The 26,489-nt window shown below is 41.8% G+C and overlaps 1 protein-coding gene across 1 annotated transcript; it reads left to right on the top strand.

The window, feature by feature from the left end:
- The first annotated feature begins 10,333 nt into the window (after window positions 1–10,333).
- LOC124795932 lies at window positions 10,334–25,810 on the top strand. The gene is made up of 2 exons (XM_047260016.1): window positions 10,334–10,938; window positions 25,560–25,810. The coding sequence occupies exons 1-2, from the start codon at window positions 10,334–10,336 to the stop codon at window positions 25,561–25,563; spliced, it is 609 nt and encodes a 202-aa protein (XP_047115972.1). The 3' UTR covers window positions 25,564–25,810.
- The last annotated feature ends 679 nt before the right edge of the window (window positions 25,811–26,489 follow it).

Here is a 26,489-nt window from a genome sequence, read left to right as displayed (position 1 = left end):
CTCGCGAATGACGGTCTGCGGACTTTTGCCACGCTGGACATTTGCCACGATTTTACCTGCTCCGAAGGTTGAGTCCCTTATCTCCCCCTCCCCCTCCTCCTCCTCCTCACCCGTCGCCCGACCCGCAGTGAAGGTACTTACTGAGCTTTTCCGCTGGTTTACTTAACACAGGACCAGAATCTCTATGGATTTTCCGCCACATTTCTAGAGAGAATTTCGTTGTGGAAACTATTAAATGCATCTCGCATTGAAATCCGTACCAAATTTCGAGCCTGAGTAAAACTTCGCCAATCTTGGAGATTTTGCGTTCGTCGAAATTATACGTGCCTTTTTCGGTGGTCCTGCAGCAGCTTTCTGTCGTGTTTTGTGTACCATTGGGGATCAGTTCCGTCTGTTATGAATTAATTTGGTATGAATCTCTCAAGTGCTGTTGATACTATTTTTTTGAACGTAAGACACATATGGTCTTCACTTACATAGTTTGGAAGGATTGGAGACTGTCTCTTAGAAAGACGTCAACCGAATTTTTAGTAGCTTTTATAAATAGATATATTTCGCGTTTAATTTTAGTGAATTTCTTTGTTACGGAATTGAGCCTCGCTATGACTGTGTGTTCAGTAATCCCTGTATCCGTCGTGATGATCAGAATTATTTGTGGTTAAGAGGTCAAGTGTGTTTTCGTAACCATTTACAATTTGAATGGCCTCGTGAACTAATTCTTCAAAATAATTTTAAATAAAGCATTTAGAACAATTACGGAAGTTGTTTTCTATCTACAATAGGGTCTGAAAATGTATTTTTGTCAACATACGGAAGGAATATTTGAAGTCACTTCCAACTATAATTGTATGAGTAGGGTACCTACTTGCGATGAGACTAGAGTTTTCTTTGAAATGTTGAGCAACTGTTTCATCTGAGACCAGGTGTCGGTAAAATGAGCCAGTTATTAATTTATTCCGGTTGTCGAATATAACCTCCGTCCATACTAAGTCACAGGAACTACCGGCTTCAATGTCGCTTGTGAGCTGGAACACATATTACATTATTTTTCCCAGATCATTACAATTATGGCTTTTCCCTCCAAAACCTAGGATGCTTTCTCTGTAACCCTGCAAATACCAGAGCTAAACAATGTAGAACAACGTACGTTAGAAGCATAGCATTCTGCATTACTTCATTTCCTTATTTCTAACAGTTTAAAATTGTACGTCGACTTTAGATGACATGTCAACCCTAGACGTTCTTATCTCTGTTTATAAAAGTACTTCCCCTCATGTTTTGAACATTGTTCCGTTACACTTTATTAACTAATGTTTCGCCGCAAGGGATATCGGATTTTAGAGAGTAAATTAATATAGAGTATGTCGTTCTTCTTTTCAATCATTCACATACCCATTTATTCTTTCCTTACTGTCTTTTGGGCATGCAGTTGTAGTAATTAAAGTAGGCACAAATGCAGTGATCAAAAAGAAATGATTAGCGTACATTCGCATTCTCTTTACATCGTTCCTTTCTTGTTGCTCCCATGGCGATGGACTGTTTCTATCGCAACCAGTAAGTGTGATAGGAAGCTACCGTACAGACAGAGGGATCTATATTTATACTTGCCAGAACTAATTACATACAGACATAATCGACGGAAGTGCTTTAGTTTCCCAAAAGTTATAAATATTTCGATTTCAGAAAAGAAGCTCTACATTTCGCCAAGATGTCGAAGAAGAAGGTCCCTTACGTACTGGTTGTATCGAGTAAGATGCGGAGACGGTGGTTTGAAAGCGGACAGAAGAAGAACGAGGAAGGGCGTCCCTTACCTGAGGGATCGCTACTCAAGCTACCTGGCGAAGGGCCAAGTGTGGCAAATGTCCGGCGTGGCAAATGTCCGGCATTCCGAATGACAGCTCGCTGTAACAAGTGAGGTGTGACCGTGGGGCTTCGCCGGACAGCCTTCTGATGACCTCACCCTGCGTGCCCAGTGACTAACTGTACTTCTGTCGACAGCAGACGCTCCATAGACTTTGCACAAGCGTTCGTGGATACTCTCCACAGTTTATCTCTCTGCAGTGAGAAATTCAATGACGGCAAGTTGCTTGTAACGTACGTCACCTACAGACACTATTTTGAAACTGTCCTGCAGCTATGTTATCTGTCGGAAGTGACAGAAACTTAGCGCACTCACTCAGAACACTTCAGATAATACATACTCAACGTTTCACGTTCGTAGCATTGTTTTTTTTTTTGGGATGAGAAAAAGAATGCGGTGCATTACTTTCCGGTTAAACCTCGTACATACGAGACGTGTTTTTGAAGTATGTACCGTTTTGAAATGGGTACCCATGGTCTAGGGGTAGCGTCTTTGATTCATAATCAAAACGTCTTCGGTCCCGGGTTCGGTCTCCGCCACTGCCTAAATTCTGATAAATAGTCAGCATTGGCGGCCGAAGACTTCCGGCATAAGAAGTCAGCCTCATTCTGCCAACGGCCTTGTCAAAGAGGGCGGAGGAGCGGATAGAGGTTCAGGGCACTCTCTTGTCCTAGGGGTGGGAAATTGCCCCTAAAGGCAGAAGAATCAGCAATTATCAACGACATGAGGAAGCAGAAGGCAATGGAAACCACTGCATTAAAGAGACGTAACGTGTATCCACAGAACATGTGGCCTGTATTTGAAGAAGTGTCATGATAATCTCTCCATTGGCAAAAGATTCCGAAATAGTCCCCCATTCGGATCTCCGGGAGGGGACTGCCAAGGGGGAGGTTACCATGAGAAAAAGATTGAATAATCTACGAAAGGATAACGTTCTACGAGTCGGGGCGTGGAATGTCAGAAGCTTGAACGTGGTAGGGAAACTAGAAAATCTGAAAAGGGAAATGCAAAGGCTCAATCTAGATATAGTAGGGGTCAGTGAAGTGAAGTGGAAGGAAGACAAGGATTTCTGGTCAGATGAGTATCGGGTAATATCAACAGCAGCAGAAAATGGTATAACAGGTGTAGGATTCGTTATGAATAGCAAGGTAGGGCAGAGGGTGTGTTACTGTGAACAGTTCAGTGAGCGGGTTGTTCTAATCAGAATCGACAGCAGACCAACACCGACAACGATAGTTCAGGTGTACATGCCGACGTCGCAAGCTGAAGATGAACAGATAGAGAAAGTGTATGAGGATATTGAATGGGTAATGCAGTATGTAAAGGGGGACGAAAATCTAATAGTTATGGGCGACTGGAATGCAGTTGTAGGGGAAGGAGTAGAAGAAAAGGGTACCGGAGAATATGGGCTTGGGACAAGGAATGAAAGAGGAGAAAGACTAATTGAGTTCTGTAACAAGTTTCAGCTAGTAATAGCGAATACCCTGTTCAAGAATCACAAGAGGAGGAGGTATACTTGGAAAAGGCCGGGAGATACGGGAAGATTTCAATTAGATTACATCATGGTCAGACAGAGATTCCGAAATCAGATACTGGATTGTAAGGCGTACCCAGGAACAGATATAGACTCAGATCACAATATAGTAGTGGTGAAGAGTCGGCTGAAGTTCAAGACATTAGTCAGGAAGAATCAATACACAAAGAACTGGGATACGGAAGTACTAAGGAATGACGAGATACGTTTGAAGTTCTCTAACGCTATAGATACAGCAATAAGGAACAGCGCAGTAGGTAGTACAGTTGAAGAGGAATGGGCATCTCTAAAAAGGGCCATCACAGAAGTTGGGAAGGAAAACATAGGTACAAAGAAGGTAGCTGCGAAGAAACCATGGGTAACAGAAGAAATACTTCAGTTGATTGATGAAAGGAGGAAGTACAAACAGGTTACGGGAAAATCAGGAATACAGAAATACAAGTCGCTGAGGAATGAAATAAATATGAAGTGCATGGAAGCTAAGACGAAATGGCTGCAGGAAAAATGTGAAGACATCGAAAAAGATATGATTGTCGGAAGGACAGACTCAGCATACAGGAAAGTCAAAACAGCCTTTGGTGGCATTAAAAGCAACGGTGGTAACATTAAGAGTGCAACGGGAATTCCACTGTTAAATGCAGAGGAGAGAGCAGATAGGTGGAAAGAATACATTGAAAGCCTCTATGAGGGTGAAGATTTGTCTGATGTGATAGAAGGAGAAACACGAGTCGATTTAGAAGAGATAGGGGATCCAGTATTAGAATCGAAATTTAAAAGAGCTTTGGAGGACTTACGGTCAAATAAGGCCGAAGGGATAGATAACATTCCATCAGAATTTCTAAAATCATTGGGGGAAGTGGCAACAAAACGACTATTCACGTTGGTGTGTAGAATATATGAGTCTGGCGATATACCATCTGACTTTCGGAAAAGCATCATCCACACAATTCCGAAGACGGCAAGTTGAGCTGACAAGTGCGAGAATTATCGCACAATCAGCTTAACAGCTCATGCATCGAAGCTGCTTACAAGAATAATATACAGAAGAATGGAAAAGAAAATTGAGAATGCGCTAGGTGACGATCAGTTTGGCTTTAGGAAAAGTAAAGGGGCGAGAGAGGCAATTCTGACGTTACGGCTAATAATGGAAGCAAGGCTAAAGAAAAATCAAGACACTTTCATAGGATTTGTCGACCTGGAAAAAGCGTTCGACAGTATAAAATGGTACAAGCTGTTCGAGATTCTGAAAAAAGTAGGGGTAAGCTATAGGGAGAGACGGGTCATATACAATATGTACAACAACCAAGAGGGAATAATAAGAGTGGACGATCAAGAACGATGCGCTCGTATTAAGAAGGGTGTAAGACAAGGCTGTAGCCTTTCGCCCCTACTCTTCAATCTGTACATCGAGGAAGCAATGATGGAAATAAAAGAAAGGTTCAGGAGTGGAACTAAAATACAAGGTGAAAGGATATCAATGATACGATTCGCTGATGACATTGCTATCCTGAGTGAAAGTGAAGAAGAATTAAATGATCTGCTGAACGGAATGAACAGTCTAATGAGTACACAGTATGGTTTGAGAGTAAATCGGAGAAGACGAATGTAATGAGAAGTAGTAGAAATGAGAACAGCGAGAAACTTAACATCAGGATTGATGGTCACGAAGTCAATGAAGTTAAGGAATTCTGCTACCTAGGCAGTAAAATAACCAATGACGGACGGAGCAAGGAGGACATCAAAAGCAGACTCGCTATGGCAAAAAAGGCATTTCTGGCCAAGAGAAGTCTATTAATATCAAGTACCGGCCTTAATTTGAGGAAGAAATTTCTGAGGATGTACGTCTGGAGTACAGCATTGTATGGTAGTGAAACATGGACTGTGGGAAAACCGGAACAGAAGAGAATCGAAGCATTTGAGATGTGGTGCTATAGACGAATGTTGAAAATTAGGTGTACTGGTAAGGTAAGGAATGAGAAGGTTCTACGCAGAATCGGAGAGGAAAGGAATATGTGGAAAACACTGATAAGGAGAAGGGACAGGATGATAGGACATCTGCTAAGACATGAGGAAATGACTTCCATGGTACTAGAGGGAGCTGTAGAGGGCAAAAACTGTAGAGGAAGATAGAGATTTGAATACGTCAAGCAAATAATTGAGGACGTAGGTTGCAAGTGCTACTCTAAGATGAAGAGGTTAGCACTACTCTGAGATGAAGAGGTTAGCACAGGAAAGGAATTTGTGGCGGGCCGCATCAAACCAGTCAGCAGACTGATGCAAAAAAAAAAAAAAAAAAAAAAAAAAAAAAAAAAAAAAAAAAAAAAAAAAAAAAAACCGTTTTGAAATTAAAGAAAGACGTTCTAAGATATCTCAATAATTTTATTTTTACATGAAAGCCTGTACCTTAATCTACTTTTCTACACAATTTCCGTCAATATTGAGGCACTTGTCATAACGTTGTACCAGTTTTTTAATACCCTCCTCATAGACGTCTGCCGCCTGACTTGTTAACCACTGCATCACCACTGTTTTGACTTCGTCATCGTCTTGGAGACGCTGACCGCCCAGGTGTTTCTTCAAGTGCAGGAACAGATGGTAGTCAGTGGGCGCAAGACCGCGGCTGTACGAAAAGATGTGATGAGATCCTTGGTCTGATTCGCCACATGCGGACGGGCATTGTCTTGCAGCAAAACGATGCCCTTGCTCAACTTCCATGGACTGTTGCTTTGATTCTGGTGTAACGTAGGCCACCCATGTTTCATGGCCCGTAACAATTTGGCTTAAGAAATCATCACCGTCGTTGTGGTACCGCTCAAGGAAAATCAATGCACTGTCTAAACGTTTGGTTTTGTGCACATCCGTCAACATTTTCGGTACCCAACGTGCGCACAATTTTCGGTAATTCAAGTGCTCGGTCACAATGCCACACAAAACACTACGAGAAACGTTAGGAGAGTCATCCTGCAAGGAGGAAATCATAAAGGGTCTGTTTTCTCTCACCTTGTTGTCCGCTTCCTGCACCAAGCTTTCATTAACGACCGAAGGACGCCTACTCCGTTGTTCATCATGCACACTTGCGCGGCCATCTTTAAATGCTCTCACCCACTTACCATTCCATCACTCATAATGTTCTCTCCGTAAACTGCACAGATTTCACGATGAATATCGATCGCTTTTAGGCCTTTAGCACTAAGAAATCTTGTAACAGCCCGTACTTCACAGTCGACGGGACTCACTATTATCGCAGGTATCTCAAACACTCAGTACACAACGTAAACAAGAAAGAATCAGACTGTAATGGCGTCAGTGCGAAGATTAAAGTACAGGCTTTCATGTGAAACTAAAATTATTGAGATATCTTAGCACGTCTTTTATTAATTTCAAAACGGTACTTACTTAAAAAACACGTCTCCTACAATACATCGTACCTAGTTGTTGTTGTTGTTGTGTTCTTCAGTCCTGAGACTGGTTTGCTGCAACTATCCATGCTATTCTATCCTGTGCAAGCTTCTTTATCTCCCAGTACCTACTGCAACCTACATCCTTCTGAATCTGCTTAGTGTATTCATCTCTTGGTCTCCCTCTTCGATTTTTACCTTCCACGCTGCGCTCCAATACTAAATTGGTGATCCCTCGATGTCTCAGAACATGTCCTACCAACCGATCCCTTCTTCTAGTCAAGTTGTGCCACAAGCTCCTCTTCTCCCCAATTCTATTCAATACCTCCTCATTAGTTATGTGATCTGCCCATCTAATGTTCAGCATTCTTCTGTAGCACCACATTTAGAAAACTTCTATTCTCTTCGTGTCTGAACTATTTATCGTCCACGTTCCACTTCCATACATGGCTACACTCCATACAAATACTTTGGGAAACGACTTCCTGACGTTTAAACCTATACTCGATGTTAACAAATTTTTCTTCTTCAGAAACGCTTTCCTTGCCATTGCCAGTCTACATTTTATATTCTCTCTACTTCGACCATCATCATTTATTTTGCTCACCAAATAGCAAAATTCATTTACTACTGTAAGTGTCTCATTTCCTAATCTAATTCCCCCAGCATCGTCCCACTTAATTCGACTACATTCCATTATCCTCGTTTTCCTTTTGTTGGTGTTCATCTTATATCCTCCCTTCAAGACACTGTCCATTCCGTTCAACTGCTCTTCCAAGTCCTTTGCTGTCTCTGACAGAATTACAATGTCACCGGCCCACCTTAAAGTTTTTATTTCTTCTCCATGGATTTTAATACCTACTCCAAATTTTTCTTTTGTTTCCTTTACTGCTTGCTAAATATACACGTTGAATAACATCGGGGATAGGCTACAACCCTGTCTCACTCCCTTCCCAACCACTGCTTCCCTTTCATGACCCCTCGACTCTTATAACTGCCATCTGCTTTCTGTACAAATTGTAAATAGCCTTTCGCTCCCTGTATTTTACCCCTGCCACCTTCAGAATTTGAAAGAGAGTATTCCAGTCAACATTGTCAAAAGCTTTCTCCAAGTCTACAAATGCTAGAAACGTAGGTTTGCCTTTTCTTAATCTAGCTTCTTAGATAAGTCGTAGGGTCAGTATTGCCTCACGTGTTCCCATATTTCTACGGAATCCAAACTGATCTTCCCCGAGGTTGGCTTCTATCAGTTTTTCCATTCGTCTGTAAAGAATTCGTATTAGTATTTTGCAGCCGTGACTTATTAAACTGATAGTTCGGTAATTTTATATTTGTCAACGCCTGCTTTCTTTGGGATTGGAATTATTATATTCTTCTTGAAGTCTGAGGTTATTTCGCCTGTCTCATACATTTTGCTCACCAGATGGTAGAGTTTTGTCGAGACTGGCTCTCCCAAGGCTGTCAGTAGTTCTAATGGAATGTTGTCTACTCCCAGGGCCTTGTTTCGACTTAGGTCTTTCAGTGCTCTATCAAATTCTTCACGCAGTATCGTATCTCCCATTTCATCTTCATCCACATCCTCTTCCATTTCCATAATATTGTCCTCAAGAACATCGCCCTTGTATAGTCCCTCTATATACTCCTTCATCCTTTCTGCTTTCCCTTCTTTGCTTAGAACTGGGTTTCCATCTGAGCCCTTGATAATCATGCAAGTGGTTCTCTTTCCTCCAAAGGTCTCTTTAATTTTCCTGTAGGCAGTATCTATCTTCCCCCTAGTGAGATAAGCCTCTACATCCTTAAATTTGTCCTCTAGCCATGCCTGCTTAGCCATTTTGCACTTCCTGTCGATCTCATTTTTGCAGAACTAGCACTCCTGAAAGAAAGGATATTGCGGAGAGATGGCTTAGCCACAGGCTGCGGGATGTTGGTAGAGCACTTGCCCGCGAAAGGCAAAGGTCTCGAGTTCGAGTCTCGGTCCGGCACGCAGTTTTAATCTGTCAGGAAGTTTCATATCAGCGCAAACTCCGCTGCAGAGCGAAAATCTTATTCTGGAAACATCCCCCAGGCTGTGGCTAAGCCATGTCTCCGCAATAACCCTTTTTTCAGGAGTGCTAGTTCTGCAAGGTTAGCAGGAGAGCTTCTGTAAAGTTTGGAAGGTAGGAGACGAGATACTGGCAGAAGTAAAGCTGTCAGGACGGGGCGTGAGTCGTGCTTCGGTAGCTCAGTTGGTAGAGCACTTGCATGCGAAAGGCAAAGGTCCCGAGTTCGAGTCTCAGTCCGGCACACAGTATTAATCTGCCAGGAAGTTTGAAGAAAGAAGTAGACTGTAATGGCGTGAGTGCGCAGATTAAGGTACAGGCATCCGTGTAAAACTAAAATTATTGAGATATCTTAGTACGTCTTTTTTTAATTTCAAAACGGTACTTACTTAAAAAACACGCCTCGTACGATACATCGTACCTAGGTAATTAACGTAAATCCGCATGAGTCCTCCGAAACGCATAGTTTAAAGTGTAATAGACTGAATGTGATTGGTTACAGCGTTTTGTATCTTCATTTATTTTGGGATACCAATGTACCTGTCAGAGACAGCAACGGACTTGGAAGAGCAGTTGAACGGAATGGACAGTGTCTTGAAAGGAGGGTATAAGATGAACAAAAAACAAAAGCAAAACGAGGATAATGGAATGTCGTCGAATTAAGTCGGGTGATGCTGAGGGAATTAGATTAGGAAATGAGACACTTAAAGTAGTAATGGAGTTTTGCTATATGGGGAGCAAAATAACTGAAGATGGGCGATGTAGAGAAGATATAAAATGTCGACTGGCAATGGCAAGGAAAGCGTTTCTGAAGAAGAGAAATTTGTTAACATCGAGTATAGATTTAAGTGTCAGGAAGTCGTTTCTCAAATTATTTGTATGGAGTGTAGCCATGTATGGAAGTGAAACATGGACGATAAATAGTTTAAACAAGAAAAGAATAGAAGCTTTCGAAATGTGGTGCTACAGAAGAATGCTGAAGATTAGATGGGTAGATCACGTAACTAATGAGGAGGTATTGAATAGAATTGTGGAGAAGAGGAGTTTGTGGCACAACTTGACCAGAAGAAGGGATCGGTTGGTAGGACATGTTCTGAAGCATCAAGAGATCACCAATTTAGTACTGGAGGGCAGCGTGGAGGGTAAAAGTCGTAGAGGGAGACCAAGGGATGAATACACTAAGCAGATTCAGAAGGATGTAGGCTGCAGTAGGTACTGGGAGATGAAGAAGCTTGCACAGGATAGAGTAGCATGGAGAGCTGCATCAAACCAGTTTCAGGACTGAAGACCACAATAACAACATCAATGTACCTCGTACCTTCATTCTCGCACAGACTCCAGTTTTTACTGTGGTTAGGAATAATCCCCTTACGAAACGTTTTCGAAGTGATAAAGCACTAAACGAGCGGAAAAAATTTAGATACAGCTGTGTTTCGTGACCTGGAACCGCAGGAGACTTCCGTGGCGTGCTGTATCCGGAGCCTTAGCCGCAGTTCCGGCCATGGCGCTGACCAGGTTGCTGGTCCTGCTGGTGGCTATGGCCGCCACAGCCGACGGCCTCGTATCCGCGCCGGCGTGGGGCGACCAGCAGAGTGGGCTGCTGGGGCACAGAGAAGAGCAGCAACAGGGGCCGACGCGGCTCTCCCTCCCCATCCCGTCGGCGTACCGCCGAGAGGAGTCATCGCTGCCGGACTACGTCGTCGTCTTCCGGAAGAACCGAGGTCGCGAGGCCGCGACTGCCCTGAGTGAGCCGAGGCCTTGGTGGATGGCACCGCAGTTTGTGACTAGTGAGCACTTTCAAAGGCTCGCGCCACAGCGAACTGCTGATCTGAGTTCTCAGTTTCTACAGCTACTGATGCAGGAAGTGAAGCGAATGCAGGGCAAAGCCGAAAATGGCAGGCTGGCTGGAGAGGACCCAGGGCTGACGCGCGGAGTCGTTCGACCGGCCGAGCAGAGCAGTGGCGACCCGCAGTTGGTGGCTTTGCCGGCAGTTCCCATCGCCTTCCGCTCGTTTATCAACTCGCCGGACATCCCTACGCTGTGCCCAGACGGCACCAAGGTGGCACACGACAAGTCGTGCCGCTCCGTATGGAAGAGAGCCTCCAGGTAAAACACACACACACACATCTACATCTACGTCTACATCCATACTCCGCAAGCCACCTGACGGTGTGTGGCGGAGGGTACCTTGAGTACCCCTATCGGTTCTCCCTTCTTTTCCAGTCTCGTATTGTTCGGGGAAAGAAAGATTGTCGGTATGCCTCTGTGTGGGCTCTAATCTCTCTGATTTTATCCTCATGGTCTCTTCGCGAGATATACGTAGCAGGGAGCAATATACTGCTTGACTCTTCAGTGAAGGTATGTTCTCGAAACTTTAACAAAAGCCCGTACCGAGCTACTGAGCGTCTCTCCTGCAGAGTCTTCCACTGGAGTTTATCCATCCCGTAACGTTTTCGAGGTTACTAAATGATCCTGTAACGAAGCGCGCTGCTCTCCGTTGGATCTTCTCTATCTCTTCTATCAACCCAATCTGGCACGGATCCCACACTGGTGAGCAATATTCAAGTAGTGGGCGAACAAGTGTACTGTAACCTACTTCCTTTGATTTCGGATTGCATTTCCTTAGCATTCTTCCAATGAATCTCAGTCTGACATCTGCTTTACCGTCGATTAATTTTATATGGTCATTCCATTTTAATTCACTCCTAATGGCTACTCCCAGATAATTTATGGAATTAGCTGCTTCCAGTTGCTGACCTGTTATATTGTAGCTAAATGATAAATCATCTTTCTTTCTATGTATTCGCATCACATTACACTTGTCTACATTGAGATTCAATTGCTATTCCCTGGACCATGCGTCAATTCGTTGCAGATCCTCCTGCATTTCAGTACAATACACTATAGGACAGTCACACACACACACACACACACACCTCACTCCTCCTCTAGGAGAAGATAGTGAGCCCAGGCACAGGTGCTTTATTTCTTTGCTGTATCGTCCCCTCAGACATTGCATAGGCTGGCAACAGCTGGCTGGCTATTCTTCACGAACACAGATTTTATAAATTAGAGTTATTAAAAAATTTAAATTATTTTAAGGAATGCAGCAACCTGCCAATTTTTATGTTTTTTTCGGATTTCATAGATCAATCGGTAAATAAGTTATCCTTATACGATCACTTTGTTGTGAGTGTGTCTGTCTGTCGGTCAGTCTGTTAAAATACACTACTGGCCATTGAAATTCCTACACCACGATGATGACGTGCTACTGACGCGAAATTTAACCGACAGGAAGAACATGCTGTGATATGTAAATGATTAGCTTTTCAGAGCATTCACACAAGGTTGGCACCGGCGGCGACACCTACAACGTGCTGACATGAGGAAAGTTTCCAAACGATATCGCATACACAAACGTTGTGCTGATGCCTCGTGTAAGGAGGAGAAATGCGTACCGTCACGTTTCCGACTTTGATAAAGGTCGGATTGTAGCTTATCGCGATTGCGGTTTATCGTATCGCGACATTGCTGCTCGCGTTGGTCGAGATCCAATGACTGTTAGCACAATTATGGGATTGGTGGGTTCAGGAGGGTAATACGGGATGCCGTGCTGGATCCCAACGGCCTCGTATCATTAGCAGTCGAGATGACAGGCATCTTATCCGCATGGCTCTAACGGATGGTGCAGCCACGTCTCGATTCCTGAGTCAACAGATGGCGACGTTTGCAAGACAACAACCATCTGCACGAACAGTTCGACGACGTTTGCAGCAGCATGGACTATCAGCTCGGAGACCAGGGGTGCGGCTATCCTTGGCGCTGCATCACAGACAGGAGCGCCTGCGATGGTGTACTCACCAATGAACCTGGGTGCACGAATGGCAAAACGTAATTTTTTCGGATGAATCCAGGTTCTGTTTACAGCATCATGATGGTCGCATCCGTGTTTGGCGACATCGCGGTGAACGCACATTGGAAGCGTGTATTCGTCATCGCCATACTGGCGTATCCCCCGGCGTGATGGTTTGGGGTGCCATTGGTTACACGTCTCGGTCACCTCTTGTTCGCATTGACGGCACTTTTAACAGTGGACGTTACATTTGAGACGTGTTACGACTCGTGACACTACCCTTCATTCGATCCCTGCGAAACCCTACATTTCAGCAGGATAATGCACGACCGCATGTTTCTCGATACAGAAAATGTTCGACTGCTGCCCTGGCCAGCACGTTCTCCATATTTCTCACCAATTGAAAACATCTGGTCAATGGTGGCCGAGCAACTGGCTCGTCAGAATACGCCAGTCACTAATCTTGATGAACTGTGGTAGACTATCGTCTTGAAGCTGCATGGGCAGCTGTACCTGTACACGCCACCCAAGCTCTGTTTGACTCATTGCCCAGGCGTATGAAGGCCGTTATTACGGCCAGAGGTGGTTGCTGTGGGTACTGATTTCTCAGGATCTGTGCACCCAAATTGCGTGAAAATGTAATCACATGTCAGTTCTAGTATAATATATTTGTCCAATGAATACCTGTTTATCATCTGCATTTCTTCTTGGTGTATCAATTTTGATGGCCAGTAGTGTACTATCTTCCTGGGAAAAGGGTAGACGCATCAAGTAGAAATGAATAGAGCACGTAGTCCAAATACGGAATACCATTTTCTTTTTTTTCATAAGTTTCTCAGTTTTTCACATTAAGCAAACAAAACATGCGTAGTACATTCTTTGGAATATATTTCAATGCTTACTGTGTTTTCGAATACATACTACATTAGAAACATTGTTAAATTAAGCTTACCGTGAAGTTTGACATTTTTGGCACTTCAGATTATGGGGTGCAAATATGCAATATTCCATTCGTTTCAAATTTGTTAAAGTTAAAACAAATAATGGAAGATCTAACAAATCATTGTAAAAGAAAACACTAGAAAACATAATAATACAATAGAACAATACACGAAATATACCCTTTTCTGTTATTAAATTCCTTACCCTAAGTAATTTCGCTTGCAGAAGTCACACACTTATCGTCCTTTACCATAACGTACATATACGATGTGCTCACACAATTCGGACATTAGACACGTTACCCATTCTCCATCTGCCTTGTTCTGCGAAAATTTACCTGAGCAGAGCAGACAATTGCCATCTTCATTAGTGGGTACACTGTTATCCAGGGTGGAGAATCAACTCTCACACTAAAAACATCACCCTCAGAATCAGATGATTCCTTGTTCCTAGGCTTTGGTGGTCTCTGCTTCTTTGTCTCCGGTTTATTTGTTGCTGTCGTCGATACTTCAAGAGATCTCTTGTATGGAGACGAGCTTATGACTGCTGAAGGACTTGCTTTTCTTCCGCTGGTGCCTGGCCTCTTCTTTATTTGTTGTATGGGTGAGATTTGTCAAGGTATAATTTCAGAATAGGCACAAGATGTTCCTCCCTTGACTTCAATATTAGCCTTCCCACTTCTAGAAGCCACAGCTCCTGCAGATGTTACATTGACTGGATCATTAGGTAAATCCTTAATTATACATTTATTGCTGGCAATGCAAAACTGCAACCGTGAAAATGTGAGGGTTTAACGGGTATATGCCTGTCACCCTAAACCCATTGACTGCTATCTCTCCTGTGTGGCACTTGAGGTACACCTGCCCATCCAGTTCGGTGACGTCCATGTTTGTTACTGGACGTACATTTACATTCATCCATATGAATACCAGCTCAGAATAATAGGCTTTCATAGGACTCATGAAAGTTCTATCTAGCCGTTGCATCTTGTGGGAGGCAAGTGGAGGCAGCCACAAGGTTTTGGCATGGTTTCACGTACGAGATTTATAACATCCAGATTACTGGAGTGGCCCATTTTATTTTCTGTGACGTTTTTAATTGATATTTGCGTAGGAGACTCATCCCACTGCTTTCGAGCTCGTGAAGTCATTTCTGAGGCAATTCCCATCAGTAAAACAGCTTGCGAAAGTATGGTACAAATATGGAATATTAGTATTCCATATTAGTGACACAGCCATCTTGAAATTCAGAAACGAAAATAAAAATGAAAATTAAATTTAAATAGCCAACAAACACGCCATTTTACGGCTTAATGTATTAGCTAAACGTCTGTTTACAAAATACATTAATAATTTATGTATTATGACAAGAATGAAGCTGAAAACTAGCAACCTGCAACAATTATGCCTCCTAGCGAATTCGTTAAAACGGTTTCACTCACTTGCAGTGGCTGCCGACTGTAATATGAATGCATCCCAAAGCAGTTTACAGTTGCTGACCGTAATTTTTAAGCAGATAATAAAAGTACAGCTCTTACAAAGTGAGAAGTCATAGTATTCCATATTAACACCCCTATTCCATATTTGCATCTCTTCCTGTATCACATACTAAGGTCTACGGTTCCTTGGGACTGTAAAAAACTGAAGTTTCTAAGTCAAAGCTATCAAAAGATGCGGCCATTTATGTCATATTTTCGCATTCGAAAACTCACTCATCAAAACGCGCAGTGTACTTGATGTTGACCGAGAATCATGAAATTTGTCAAGAAGCAAGGTTTCACAGTACAACAAAAGGAGAAAATCCGGAATTTGTTAATTTGTAATTATATTGCACGAAAAACGTTTTTTGTCATTCTTTACCCGATTTTTCATCTGTCCGTCGGTTAACAGCCCTTTTTCTCAAGAAATGTTAGACATCCCAAGTCGAAATTTGTTGTTAACAGCCACTAAAGTGGACGAACTAATAAAACTTTAAGTGATGTAAAGAAATGCAGACGATTTAAAACGTGTTGTCTTCCAATGGTTGATTTTGATGTTAATGGTGTTTTGTACGGAGAGGAAGCAATCTTGTGACAAACCAGAGGGATAAGTGGGTTAATGGATCTTAGCGAGGACGAAGGAAGTTAGATTACATGTAGCAAGATGATTTTAGGAAAATTAACTGAGGGAGGGAATTGTTTAGGTGAAATCAGAAGGGTTGGAATTGAGCTGAAGGGTATGCAACTCATATAGAGAGGATCTTTTGCTACAAGAGCGTATATGCCTGGAATTGTTAAATCTTAGCGGAGTCTTGACGATATGCACATAAATTCCTTCATCAGAACAATTAATACGGAGGTTCTCAAAGCATTCGATCACGTGCACAACATCGAATCTACTCACCTTTTGGTAACTATAAAGACTTTTAGTTAATGTATGTGCATTGTGGCTCTTAGACATAGGGTAAAAGTCACAAATTATTTGCGCAATAATTTTCTTCCTGTACCATGAACCGGATACCAGCTTACGATAATGAGATCCATCAGCGTTAGTATTGAGCAGATTCCATGTTATTTGATAAATGGCGTTCACATTCTGAATTGCTCCATATTACTTCAAGCTGAGGATATCAGCAACGTTCTTCGAATGCCGACATTATGTTACGAAAATTAGTTGACGTGCATAAATATATGGAGCCAAGCACTTTATTTGTTTGTGCACTGCGTGTTTTAAGGGAATGCCAGACCGTTACCATCGCGGGCATTTGCGGTCGATAGGACATTTGCAGTCACCCTCTTCGCCAGGTAGTTTAGCAGCAATCTCTCAAGGCAAGGGCGGCCCTTTTTTGTATTCGTCGTGTCCGCTTTCACGTCGCCGTCTCCGCATCTTAACCGACATAGTCAGTACCTAAGCGGGCCTCCTTCTTCCACAGCTTGGCTTCCTGAAATCACGTTGCCAAATGAAAATACTGATATGATTACTGAAGATGCTCCACTACATAGATGGATTTTAGATACAGTAGTTCTACCTAATGCCAACGTATTTCCAACTGCCATTCCACTCTGCCGAAATATATTTCTTTTATTTCATATATTTATATATTATATATATTTATATTTTATATATGTATATATTTTATATATTTCTTTTATTATCTGTTCAGTATACGGAAATCGAAATATTTGAAACTTTTGGGCAACTAAAGCAATACCATCGACTATGTAAATATGTAATGACTTCTTCCAAGCTAAAATATAGCTCCACCCTCCCTCTGTCTGTACTGTTCTCTCTATGCTATCGTCCAGCTTCAAGTATTTCTTCTTTTTCTTCTTCCCTCTAAGATGCATCTCTAACTTCATGTACATGCAGCTTGTGAGCTCCGCTTCCTTCTTCACGCATTCCACCAAACAAGTGAGGGTTTCCAAAAATATTATTTATTTTATTGCATTATTTTGAACCAATCAAACTATTTACAACTGAAGCGGTTAATTATCTGACTCTAATTTACTTTGCTGTGCAACCCTTCAACAGCATTCGTCGCTGAGTGCCTTTCATGCATAACAATTCCACATTGTCATTGCGATATCCTCATCCCGTAGTCAGTTGTCGACAAAGTAGTCAAAAAATTGAGAGAGCCTTTCGTCATCAGGAACTTGTGCATAACCCATCTGTTACTTGCTTCTTCGGTTTTACAAATGCAGACGTGAAGTCTTAAATCTTCATTCTGTCAGCACTCTTAGACCGAGATCTTGAAGCCTTCTCTATAAATCTTTTTCATCTGAAAATAACGTCCATTTATTTCTCTTGAGGCGAAAATTTGGCGAAGGACCGATATCCTAGCAGTCTCAAAATTTATGTTCACTTCTCTAGGACACCACTGAGAAAATTCTTTTTTAATCAGACGAAACAGGCGAACATATGTGTCTTCCTCCTTATTGGCGTGCAGGGTAAATACAGGAAGAATGTTTATTTCGTCACTTGGGACTCCTATGTCTGTATGTGTGTTATAGATCTATGCAAATTGCTTGCTGCAGCTCTTAAATGTTCCATCCGTAAAAATGGGAAGGCGTTTTAACTGCTGCCATCTCCCAGTTTAAGAGATATTCATGAAGAGCAATTTCATAAGAGTTCTTGGGCTATTATTGATTCCCCCGCGGGTGACTTCGCTGACGACACGAGGTCCTCCTCATAGATTCTGAGTTAGGCACCACTATTATTATTATTATTATTATTAAGATTTTCCATTTCACGCACGTATACCTCGGATAACTGGGTGGTTTCTTCTCGAAACCATCTCTTCGCCCTCTCCACTTGCTACGTCACTTCCAGAGCTGCATCAGGTGGTCCAAAGAGATGATCTGACAAGTTAAACCACTTCCCGGTCCTTCGAATGCATCGTTCCCTTGCAATGCTCCGATTTTGTCTTAAGCACTCCCTCTTAACAAAACCTGCTTTAAATTCCTTCACTTTACGATACACATAACCACTGCAATGAGCAGAAGGCCGTGGAGCCTGATTGGGTTGGGAGGAGGGGCGGGAAGAGAAGTGGGCAAGGGTACCCAACTCTTCAGAACAGGTAAAACGCAAATGTCCGGGGTCGCAAATCTCTGCGTTTGCAAGTGTCCTACTACCCTTTCACGGAATGATGCCTCTATAATCAGATAGAAACGGTAAAAAATTAACAGCCTGTTATCTTACACACAGGCACGTTTGGATACTCAGAATTCAGTCACTGAACCGCCTTGAAGGTGGTTACACGTTAAAGGCCTGAGGATCGGAAGCTGAAATACTGTCCCTGATGGTCTCCAGAAAGATGATGGGATATGGTTATTATATTATTAGACATGATAATTGTAACCGTTGTTATAGAGAGAGCGATAATCAAAATTTTATCATGTCCGTTGCAAATACAGAAATGCATTAGGTTTGGGCTTGACAATCGCTAGAACTAAGCAACAACCAAGTGAGGAGTCATATGACCTATCCCAGGAACGGGATCCAAATCTGTCATAATAAAAGGGTTAATGCGACTATGGAGTATTAACTACAGATATTATTGTCGGCGTATAAAAGGGCTGTCGTTCACGGCATGAACCGGTTACGCTCAGATTAGCAAACAGATGGGGCCAGATAGACTGCCAGAATATTGCATCTGGATGATTGTACAATCTGGCTTTGGACCCGACAAGAATGTTATCGAAGGGTAAAAGCGTTTGTAAATATCACCTTGATTTATAGCCATTCTTACATATCAGTTAAACATTATGTAATACTAACTGCTTATGTGCGTTTAAACAAAGCTTATATACAATCTCACTAAGGGTGTTTCTCATACTGCGACGCAATGACTGGCCTGCAAGCAGCTGTAAAAGTGAACTGATTACGAAGCAACAAAAATGTAGCTGGTAATAGTTGCGTTAGCTGGGGAGCCGAGGATCCGTTTTTTAGAGCTTTTGGATTGCAGAACTAACAACATGATATGGCATATCCACACGAATGGTTTTGAACTGCTAGTTGAGTTTTAACGGCTGAGGTGGAGGTATGCATTTTACAAAGTGGGTTCACTCCAGTTCTTGCAACATTTCGTGCGGTGGTTCCAAACACGAATCTATATCAGACTTACAAAAAGTTTTACAATTGTTTAGATATATTGGCCCAACAGCAAAGAAGCATGTCCTTCGGCGGAGCATGGTCAAAGTTGATATGCAATAAACACTTTTTTTACATGGCTATCTAATACTGCGTGATGGTATAAGCAGTGTAACAAGATGACAATAAGATGAAATTAGATTACGTTTAGGTGTACTTTTCGTTCCAGTTGATCCATAGCTAGGAGATCCTCCAGGATGTAAAACATGTCAGAAAAACAGGACCACACAATAAATATTTACTATGAAAAACAAATGTCCTAATTACCTTACACATATCTCAAATGGAAAGACTGTCATGGATGTGGAATAAATACAAAATTTTTAAAATATTTCCATTTGTATGGCAACAAACGCTAAATAGAAAAATCAATGTTACATTATTTACTTACAATGGCCGCATTGCTGCACTGAATTTGTACAGAAGTCCAATTGTACTAATACTCGGATTATTACATATTGTTGGTAACGCTAACACACACACACACACACACACACACACACACACACACACACAAACAAACATCGGTTGGTTCTACTAAGAAATTCATCAGTAAAGTAGAAGTAGTTGGCCACCAATAAATCCTTTAATCCTTTAGGATGCTCTTAAACTGAACTTTATTTGTAGTTGAACGTTTTATGGCTGCCGCCAAGTTTTTGAAAATGTTTGTTCCTGAAGAATGGACATCTTCTTGGTCAAAAGTAAGTGACTTTAAATCTTTGTGAAGATTTTCTTGTTTCTAGTATTGAACCTATGAACTGAGCTGTTGGTCTGAGAAAGAGACATATTTCTAACGACAAATTTCATTAAGGAATGAATATATTGGGTAGAAATGGTTAATGTCACCAGTTTCCTAAACAGGTCTATGCGGGATGCTCTTGAGTTTACTCGTATAAAATTAGTACGAAGCTCCTTAGTAGATATGGTTGTATTTGATGATGCACAACCATCAACGGCAATAGACACCAGTAGAATACTAATGATTTTTGTTACAGCATTTCTTTTACTATATCTTCCTTCCGTGGAAGGAATAAATGCTCTTAATGTTTAGCACGGCGAGGGCCGTTACTGAATGGATTTAATAGTATAAAATCTGATTTTTATTTTTCACTGATGTTCGCCAGTGCCTTCTTCCTGGCTGCTAGTTGCAGCATATCAGTCACATTACACAAAACAGGACAGAACCACTTTGTAACTGCCCGCATCTCGTGGTCGTGCGGTATCGTTCTCGCTTCCCACGCCCGGGTTCCCGGGTTCGATTCCCGGCGGGGTCAGGGATTTTCTCTGCCTCGTGATGGCTGGGTGTTGTGTACTGTCCTTAGGTTAGTTAGGTTTAAGTAGTTCTAAGTTCTAGGGGACTTATGACCACAGCAGTTGACTCCCATAGTGCTCAGAGCCATTTGAACCACTTTGTAACTCACGTGTTGAACCATCAGCAAATGAACTCACGTGTTGCTGACGAGGTAGCGCTACCGAACTGCACGTCTACAACTTGGCTGTCCAATAGGGAGACTTGGAGGCGGTCACGTGGGGGTGGAACCGCGGCGAGCCGCCAGGAGCGGACTCTCCGTACGCCCTCTTCTGCCGACAGCTTCCGACCCGAGCAGACGCTCTCCTCTCCTGCTCTCTTGAGCAGCAGAACCATTCAGTTCTCTAGGTCTGCCTTTCCTCTGTATTGCATTAAACAACCATGCACTTAAAATATGTTTCCACCTCAACGGGTGCCCACTGCTTTCCCTTCCTCGCCAATCCTGACACATTAACAGTTGCGTCAAAAACGTTTTAGTTTTGTTGAAAAGTCATCGCCATTGGGTTAAAATATGCGTGAACTTGATAATTCATCCACGTTAATGGTGGTCGAGCTCGTGGCTGCGAACTAAAAGTATTTGAAGAAATAAAGCAACCAGCCACTTTTCATATACCTTTATTTAAGAGAAAACGCATTCCGGCTTTTCACCTACAGTACCTTCAATTGGGGAAACCGTTGGATATGGATCTATATTCACTGACTGCAACAATTCCTGTCGAGTTTGATATAGATTGTCGCTAACGTGTTTGTATAAGTATACAATATAAATATTTAAATATAATAAATATATTCGATACAAATATATAAATAAATGTAATATGTTATTAATATAAAATTAACTTTATATTAAGTTAACTTAAATTTTAATTAATTAAATAATCTAATTATAAATCATTCTTTAATTATATTATTACAATTAATATAATTATTTATATTAATATAAGGTATTATATTTAATATTATTAATCTTATTTATTATATTCAATTATAATAATATTTAATATTAATCTACATATTATTATATACTTTATAATACAATAATTTATTTTAAGCTAAAAACATAAGTAGCTATAATTCTTGGTAGATAAATGTATTAAAATAATCACTTAATAATAATAAAATAAACTTATAGGTATTTATATTTAATTAGATGTAATATACTAATAAAAATTATTACTAAACGAAAAATATGCCTAAATCGAAACGAATTAATTCAAAATAACCAAAACAATACACAACCTAATTTCTAAAAAAACTTTTAATTGATATATTAAATAAATGAAGTGCCTGGTTAAAGGGTTACCTTGATATGGTAAATTAAGTAAATAAATATTACCTTCATTAAACAGGTTACATAAGATAGAATTAAACTACCTCCTTTAGTATCAAAAACTACTGGGCATCAAACACCTTAATGTAAAAAGGTAAGGTAATCAAGCTAATGGGTTCATACCCCATTTATAGAGATATCAATCCTCTCCTTTTTATTGACCAACAACTCTACAAAACTTCTCTTCCTATCAATATTAATAATAGGAACGATCCTGTCCATTTCATCAAATTCCTGATTTGGGGTTTGAATAGGACTTGAGATCAACTTACTTTCATTTATCCCACTTCTAACAAGAAATAAAACTAAAATGATAAATGAATCATCAATTAAATATTTTATTGTCCAAGCAATAGCATCGACAATATTATTATTTTCAATTTTGTTGATTCAAATAAAGTACCCAATAGCATGGGAAACAGTATTTATCCCCTCAATAATAATCAGATCCAGATTATTATTAAAGATTGGAGCTGCACTCTTTCGTTTCTGATTTCCAGAAGTCATAGGCGCATCAAGCTGAAATAACTGTTTAACATTAACCTTGGATCTCCCCACCAGTGGGGTGCTCACCACTTATCGACTACTTTCAGTCATGAACATCTTTTCTCTGACATACGTATTTGAGTACGTGATTCCTCTCATTCAAGGAGTAGGATGTATCACTACACAGCTTTAGTCGTTTTCCACGCTCGTTACTGCAAATGTTCGGCTTGCTCCAATCTCTGCCTCAGAAAATACGATAGCCTACACAACCAGTTAAAATTCGATAACACAGAAAACAAAGTTTACATGATCCACAGACAGTCTGTGCACACGACTCCCTTCCCTCAGATTAACTGACGACCGTGGCAACAGGAAGGACATCCGATCATAATGTTAAAATAAAATAGATTCCCCAAATCATGAAAACAATAGTGACCATTCATTGAGATAAACACAAGGTAAAAAGTTACATAACACATGGTTCTACATTTTGGACAGCATCAAAGGGATGGGCTGAGATACGTTTTAGAAAATGGACTGTGTCAAAAGCTGCTGTCCCGCTCATTCTACCTCACTGGCTACCATGCTCAGTTAGCGCGAGGCCGGCGAGGAAATTTCTGACTCCCAGGTTCTTGTGACATTCAGCGTCCGGCGCGCTGACAAAAGTAACGTATTAGGGTGCGCACAAAAAGAAAGATTGCCCTCATAGTGATGGTCAGCGTGAGGCAACTTGAAGCAGCGTGAAGGATGTCCTCTTGTTATCCAGCCTAATGGGACTACACACACTGGGGGCACGACAGCGGCGTCAACGAGCGGAGAGGCGCCAACGGGCGCAACGTCCTTTGGTGGCTCCAGCACGGCCGGTGGCCATCTCGCTGTACTGCGGAGACGCGCCGGCAGCTGTGAATCTTCATCAAAAAATTTTTAAACAAAGTATACGATAAAAAAATTATTTTTAGCACCTTATAGCTTCATTCGTGTCCGCTTGCTTTGCTGGGTGGTAACGTGCTCGCCTCCCATGCAAGCGGGCCCGGGTTCGATTCCCGGCCGGGTTGGAGATTTTCTCCGCTCGTGATCTGGGTGTTGTGTTGTCCTCATCATCGTTTCATCCTCATCACCGGCGCGCAAGTCGCCCAGTGCGGCATCGAATGAAATAAGACTTGCACTTGGCGGCCGAACTTCCCCGAGTAGGGGCCTCCCGGCCACCGACGGAATACGTTCATTTCCACTTTGCCTCATTCGTGAGCTTCATGGTGAACTGCCTACCTTTTCGTTAGCATTCATAGTGACTGTGATATTTCGAAGTAAACTATCGTGACACACGAAACTCGAATAGTTTATAACGAAAAACAGCAGTTGCTGTGATTTTACGTTTGGCGCAAATTACACTGACGAGCCAAAGAAACTGGTACACCTGCCTAATATCGTATAGGATCCCCGCAAGCACGCAGAAGTGCCGGAACACGACGTGGCATGAACTCGACTAATGTCTGAAGTATTGCTGGATGGAACTGGCACCATGAGTCCTGCAGGGCTGTCCATAAATCCGTAACAGCACGAGGGGGTGGAAATCTCCTCTGGACAGCGCGTTGAAAGCCATCCCAAATGGTTCAAATGGCTCTGAGCACTATGGGACTTAACTTCTGAGGTCATCAATCCCCTAGAACTTAGAACTACTTAAACCTAACTAACCTAAGGCCATCACACACATCCATGCCCGAGTCAGGGTTCGAACCTGCGACCGTAGAGGTCGCGCAGTTCCAGACTGTAGCGCTTAGAACCGCTCGGCCACCCCGGCCGGCGAAAGGCATCCCAGATATGCTCAATAATGTTCATGCCTGGGGAGCCTGGTGACTAGAAGACGTAATTAAACTCAGAAGAGTGTTCCTGGGGCCACTCTGTAGCAATTCTGGCCGTGTGGGGTGTCGCATTGTCCTGCTGGAATTGCCCAAGTCCATCGGAATGCACAACAGACATGAATGGATGTGCAGGTGATCAGACAGGACGCTTACGAACGTGTCACCTGTCAGAGTCGCATCTAGACATATCAGGGGTCCGATAACACTCCAACCACACACGCCCAACACCGTTACTGAGTCTCCACAAACTTGAACAGTCCCCTGCTGATGACATGCAGGGTCCATGGATTCATGGTCTTCATACCCGTACTCGTCCACTTGTTCGACACAATTTGAAACAAGACTTATCTGACCAGGCAACATGTTTCCAGTCATCAACAGTCCCCACTTCGTCGCTATCTCGGAGACGCTGTGTCCCATCGCTCATGCGCCGACTATAACATCACACTCAAATTCTTTTAAATCTTGATAACCTGCCATTGTAGCAGCAGTAACCGATCTAACAACTGCGCCAGACACTTGTTGTCTTTTACAGGCGCTGCCGACGGCACCGCCGTATTCTGCCTGTTTGCATATCTATGTTAATGAATGTGCATGCCTATATCAGTTTCTTTGGTGCTGCATATGAAATGTAGCTAACGTATTGCTTTTTCTTACACCTGGGAGGAGATCTGTATCTGACTCTAATCACGAAGAAGGTGGATTGTATGTAGTTGCACTAACTTCCGCCTGTCGTATCTCATAAAAGGTTCAAGATATGGAAACGAGTTTGGCAGATTATCGCACCCAGGAGAACATTATTTTATGATACAGTTAATATGCGAAGCTTTCTTACCATTGAATAATGTAATAGTTTCAAGTACCATCTATGGCAGGTAAAATGAGAATGGCGTGGGTTTGCAACAGCAGAAGTGACGAAAATACACGTTTATCTTTCTGCTGAGACTGAGCGCTTAGGAAAGTTTTTGACTTGTCTTGTCTTCGGTTGTTTAATGACACACTGTCACAGGATTATGTCACAGTTGCCTCTGAATTAGAACGTTAGTGAAGTGATGCTGGGCGAGCTGCCGTGTTTTGTTAAAAGAAGCGGAATTTAACACGGCAACAAGAGAACTGCAGACGTTACTAAGTGTAAATTTGTCTCCGATTAATTAAAATGTTATAGTACAATAAGGAATGATTTTTCATTCTTTCCATAATTATCTAGTCATCGACGGTAAATTACCAGATAATCATTTTTCGTAATTAACTGTTTCTTGTGAGAAAAAATTGGGAACTTTTTAAAATTTTCTGTGTCATTCTCACTTTTTCCTTGTTTCAGTTGACAACGGTTTCGGAGATATGTAGCAGAATGCAGGTATGGAACATTGTGAACAGATTGTGTTGAGGACGATAAAGAAGCCACAGGGAAATAGTTATTTCACCGCTCTGTAGTCTACAATTTCGCCATCAACCAATTTGTTCGGGTCTCTGTGACGAAGGAAATAAATTTTTAATGTTTTACGGAGTGCAACGTTGAAATATCACTTTTATAATGACAACTTATATGATTAAAAATGTTTTTGAAATTAATCCTGTTGTTATTTCACTGAAATGTTTGTCGTTCATGTACAAGACGCCCATTTTCAAACTGAATCTTATCTGTTTATAGGCTCTCAGGGCTGCACTCTCTGTATTTAACAAATGCTCCCTTCTCTTTAAACTGGAAGCATCTTTAAGAACGATGCCAGAGCAGGTAAGTAACTGGGCCGAGCATCTCATTGGCGGAAGGTGTCTGTGTTGTTATTTTTGAAAAGGGGAATACATACAGAAGGTTTTCCTGAACTGGGGCTCGAGAGAATCTGTAGTCGAGTTCGCGCAATGGTGTCAGCATTACAATGGGCTACCCCACAGAGTAAGCTCGTTTCATGTATCTTCGCAACTTTAACTAAAGGCTACGATTTCGACGTGTGGCAGGCATCTTTATACGACCGAGAAGGATAAGAGCGGCAAGAATTTCCTCTGAACCCTGATCTTTACAGAGCCATTTGCAATAGACGATATGACGTTTACCAGCGTTTTTGCAGTAGACTATATGACATTTACCAGCGTTGTTCTTCTGATTTGTGATAATGTAATTCTGCTAAACAAAAATCACGACATTAACTCGAACTTCTGACGGTGGTTTCACACCAAGATAAGAATGTTAGACAAGAAATTAATACAAACATCGTAAATGTTACTACGATTATTCTCTTGGGTTTACAACAAA

The sequence above is a fragment of the Schistocerca piceifrons genome, chromosome 1 (assembly GCF_021461385.2).
Source record: "Schistocerca piceifrons isolate TAMUIC-IGC-003096 chromosome 1, iqSchPice1.1, whole genome shotgun sequence".
NCBI lineage: Eukaryota > Metazoa > Arthropoda > Insecta > Orthoptera > Acrididae > Schistocerca > Schistocerca piceifrons.
This window is presented reverse-complemented; position numbering and strand designations above follow the sequence as displayed.

Coding starts and splice junctions, on each gene's coding strand:
- LOC124795932 (XM_047260016.1), top strand. CDS start 10,334: ATGGCGCTGACCAGGTTGCTGGTCCTGCTGGTGGCTATGGCCGCCACA.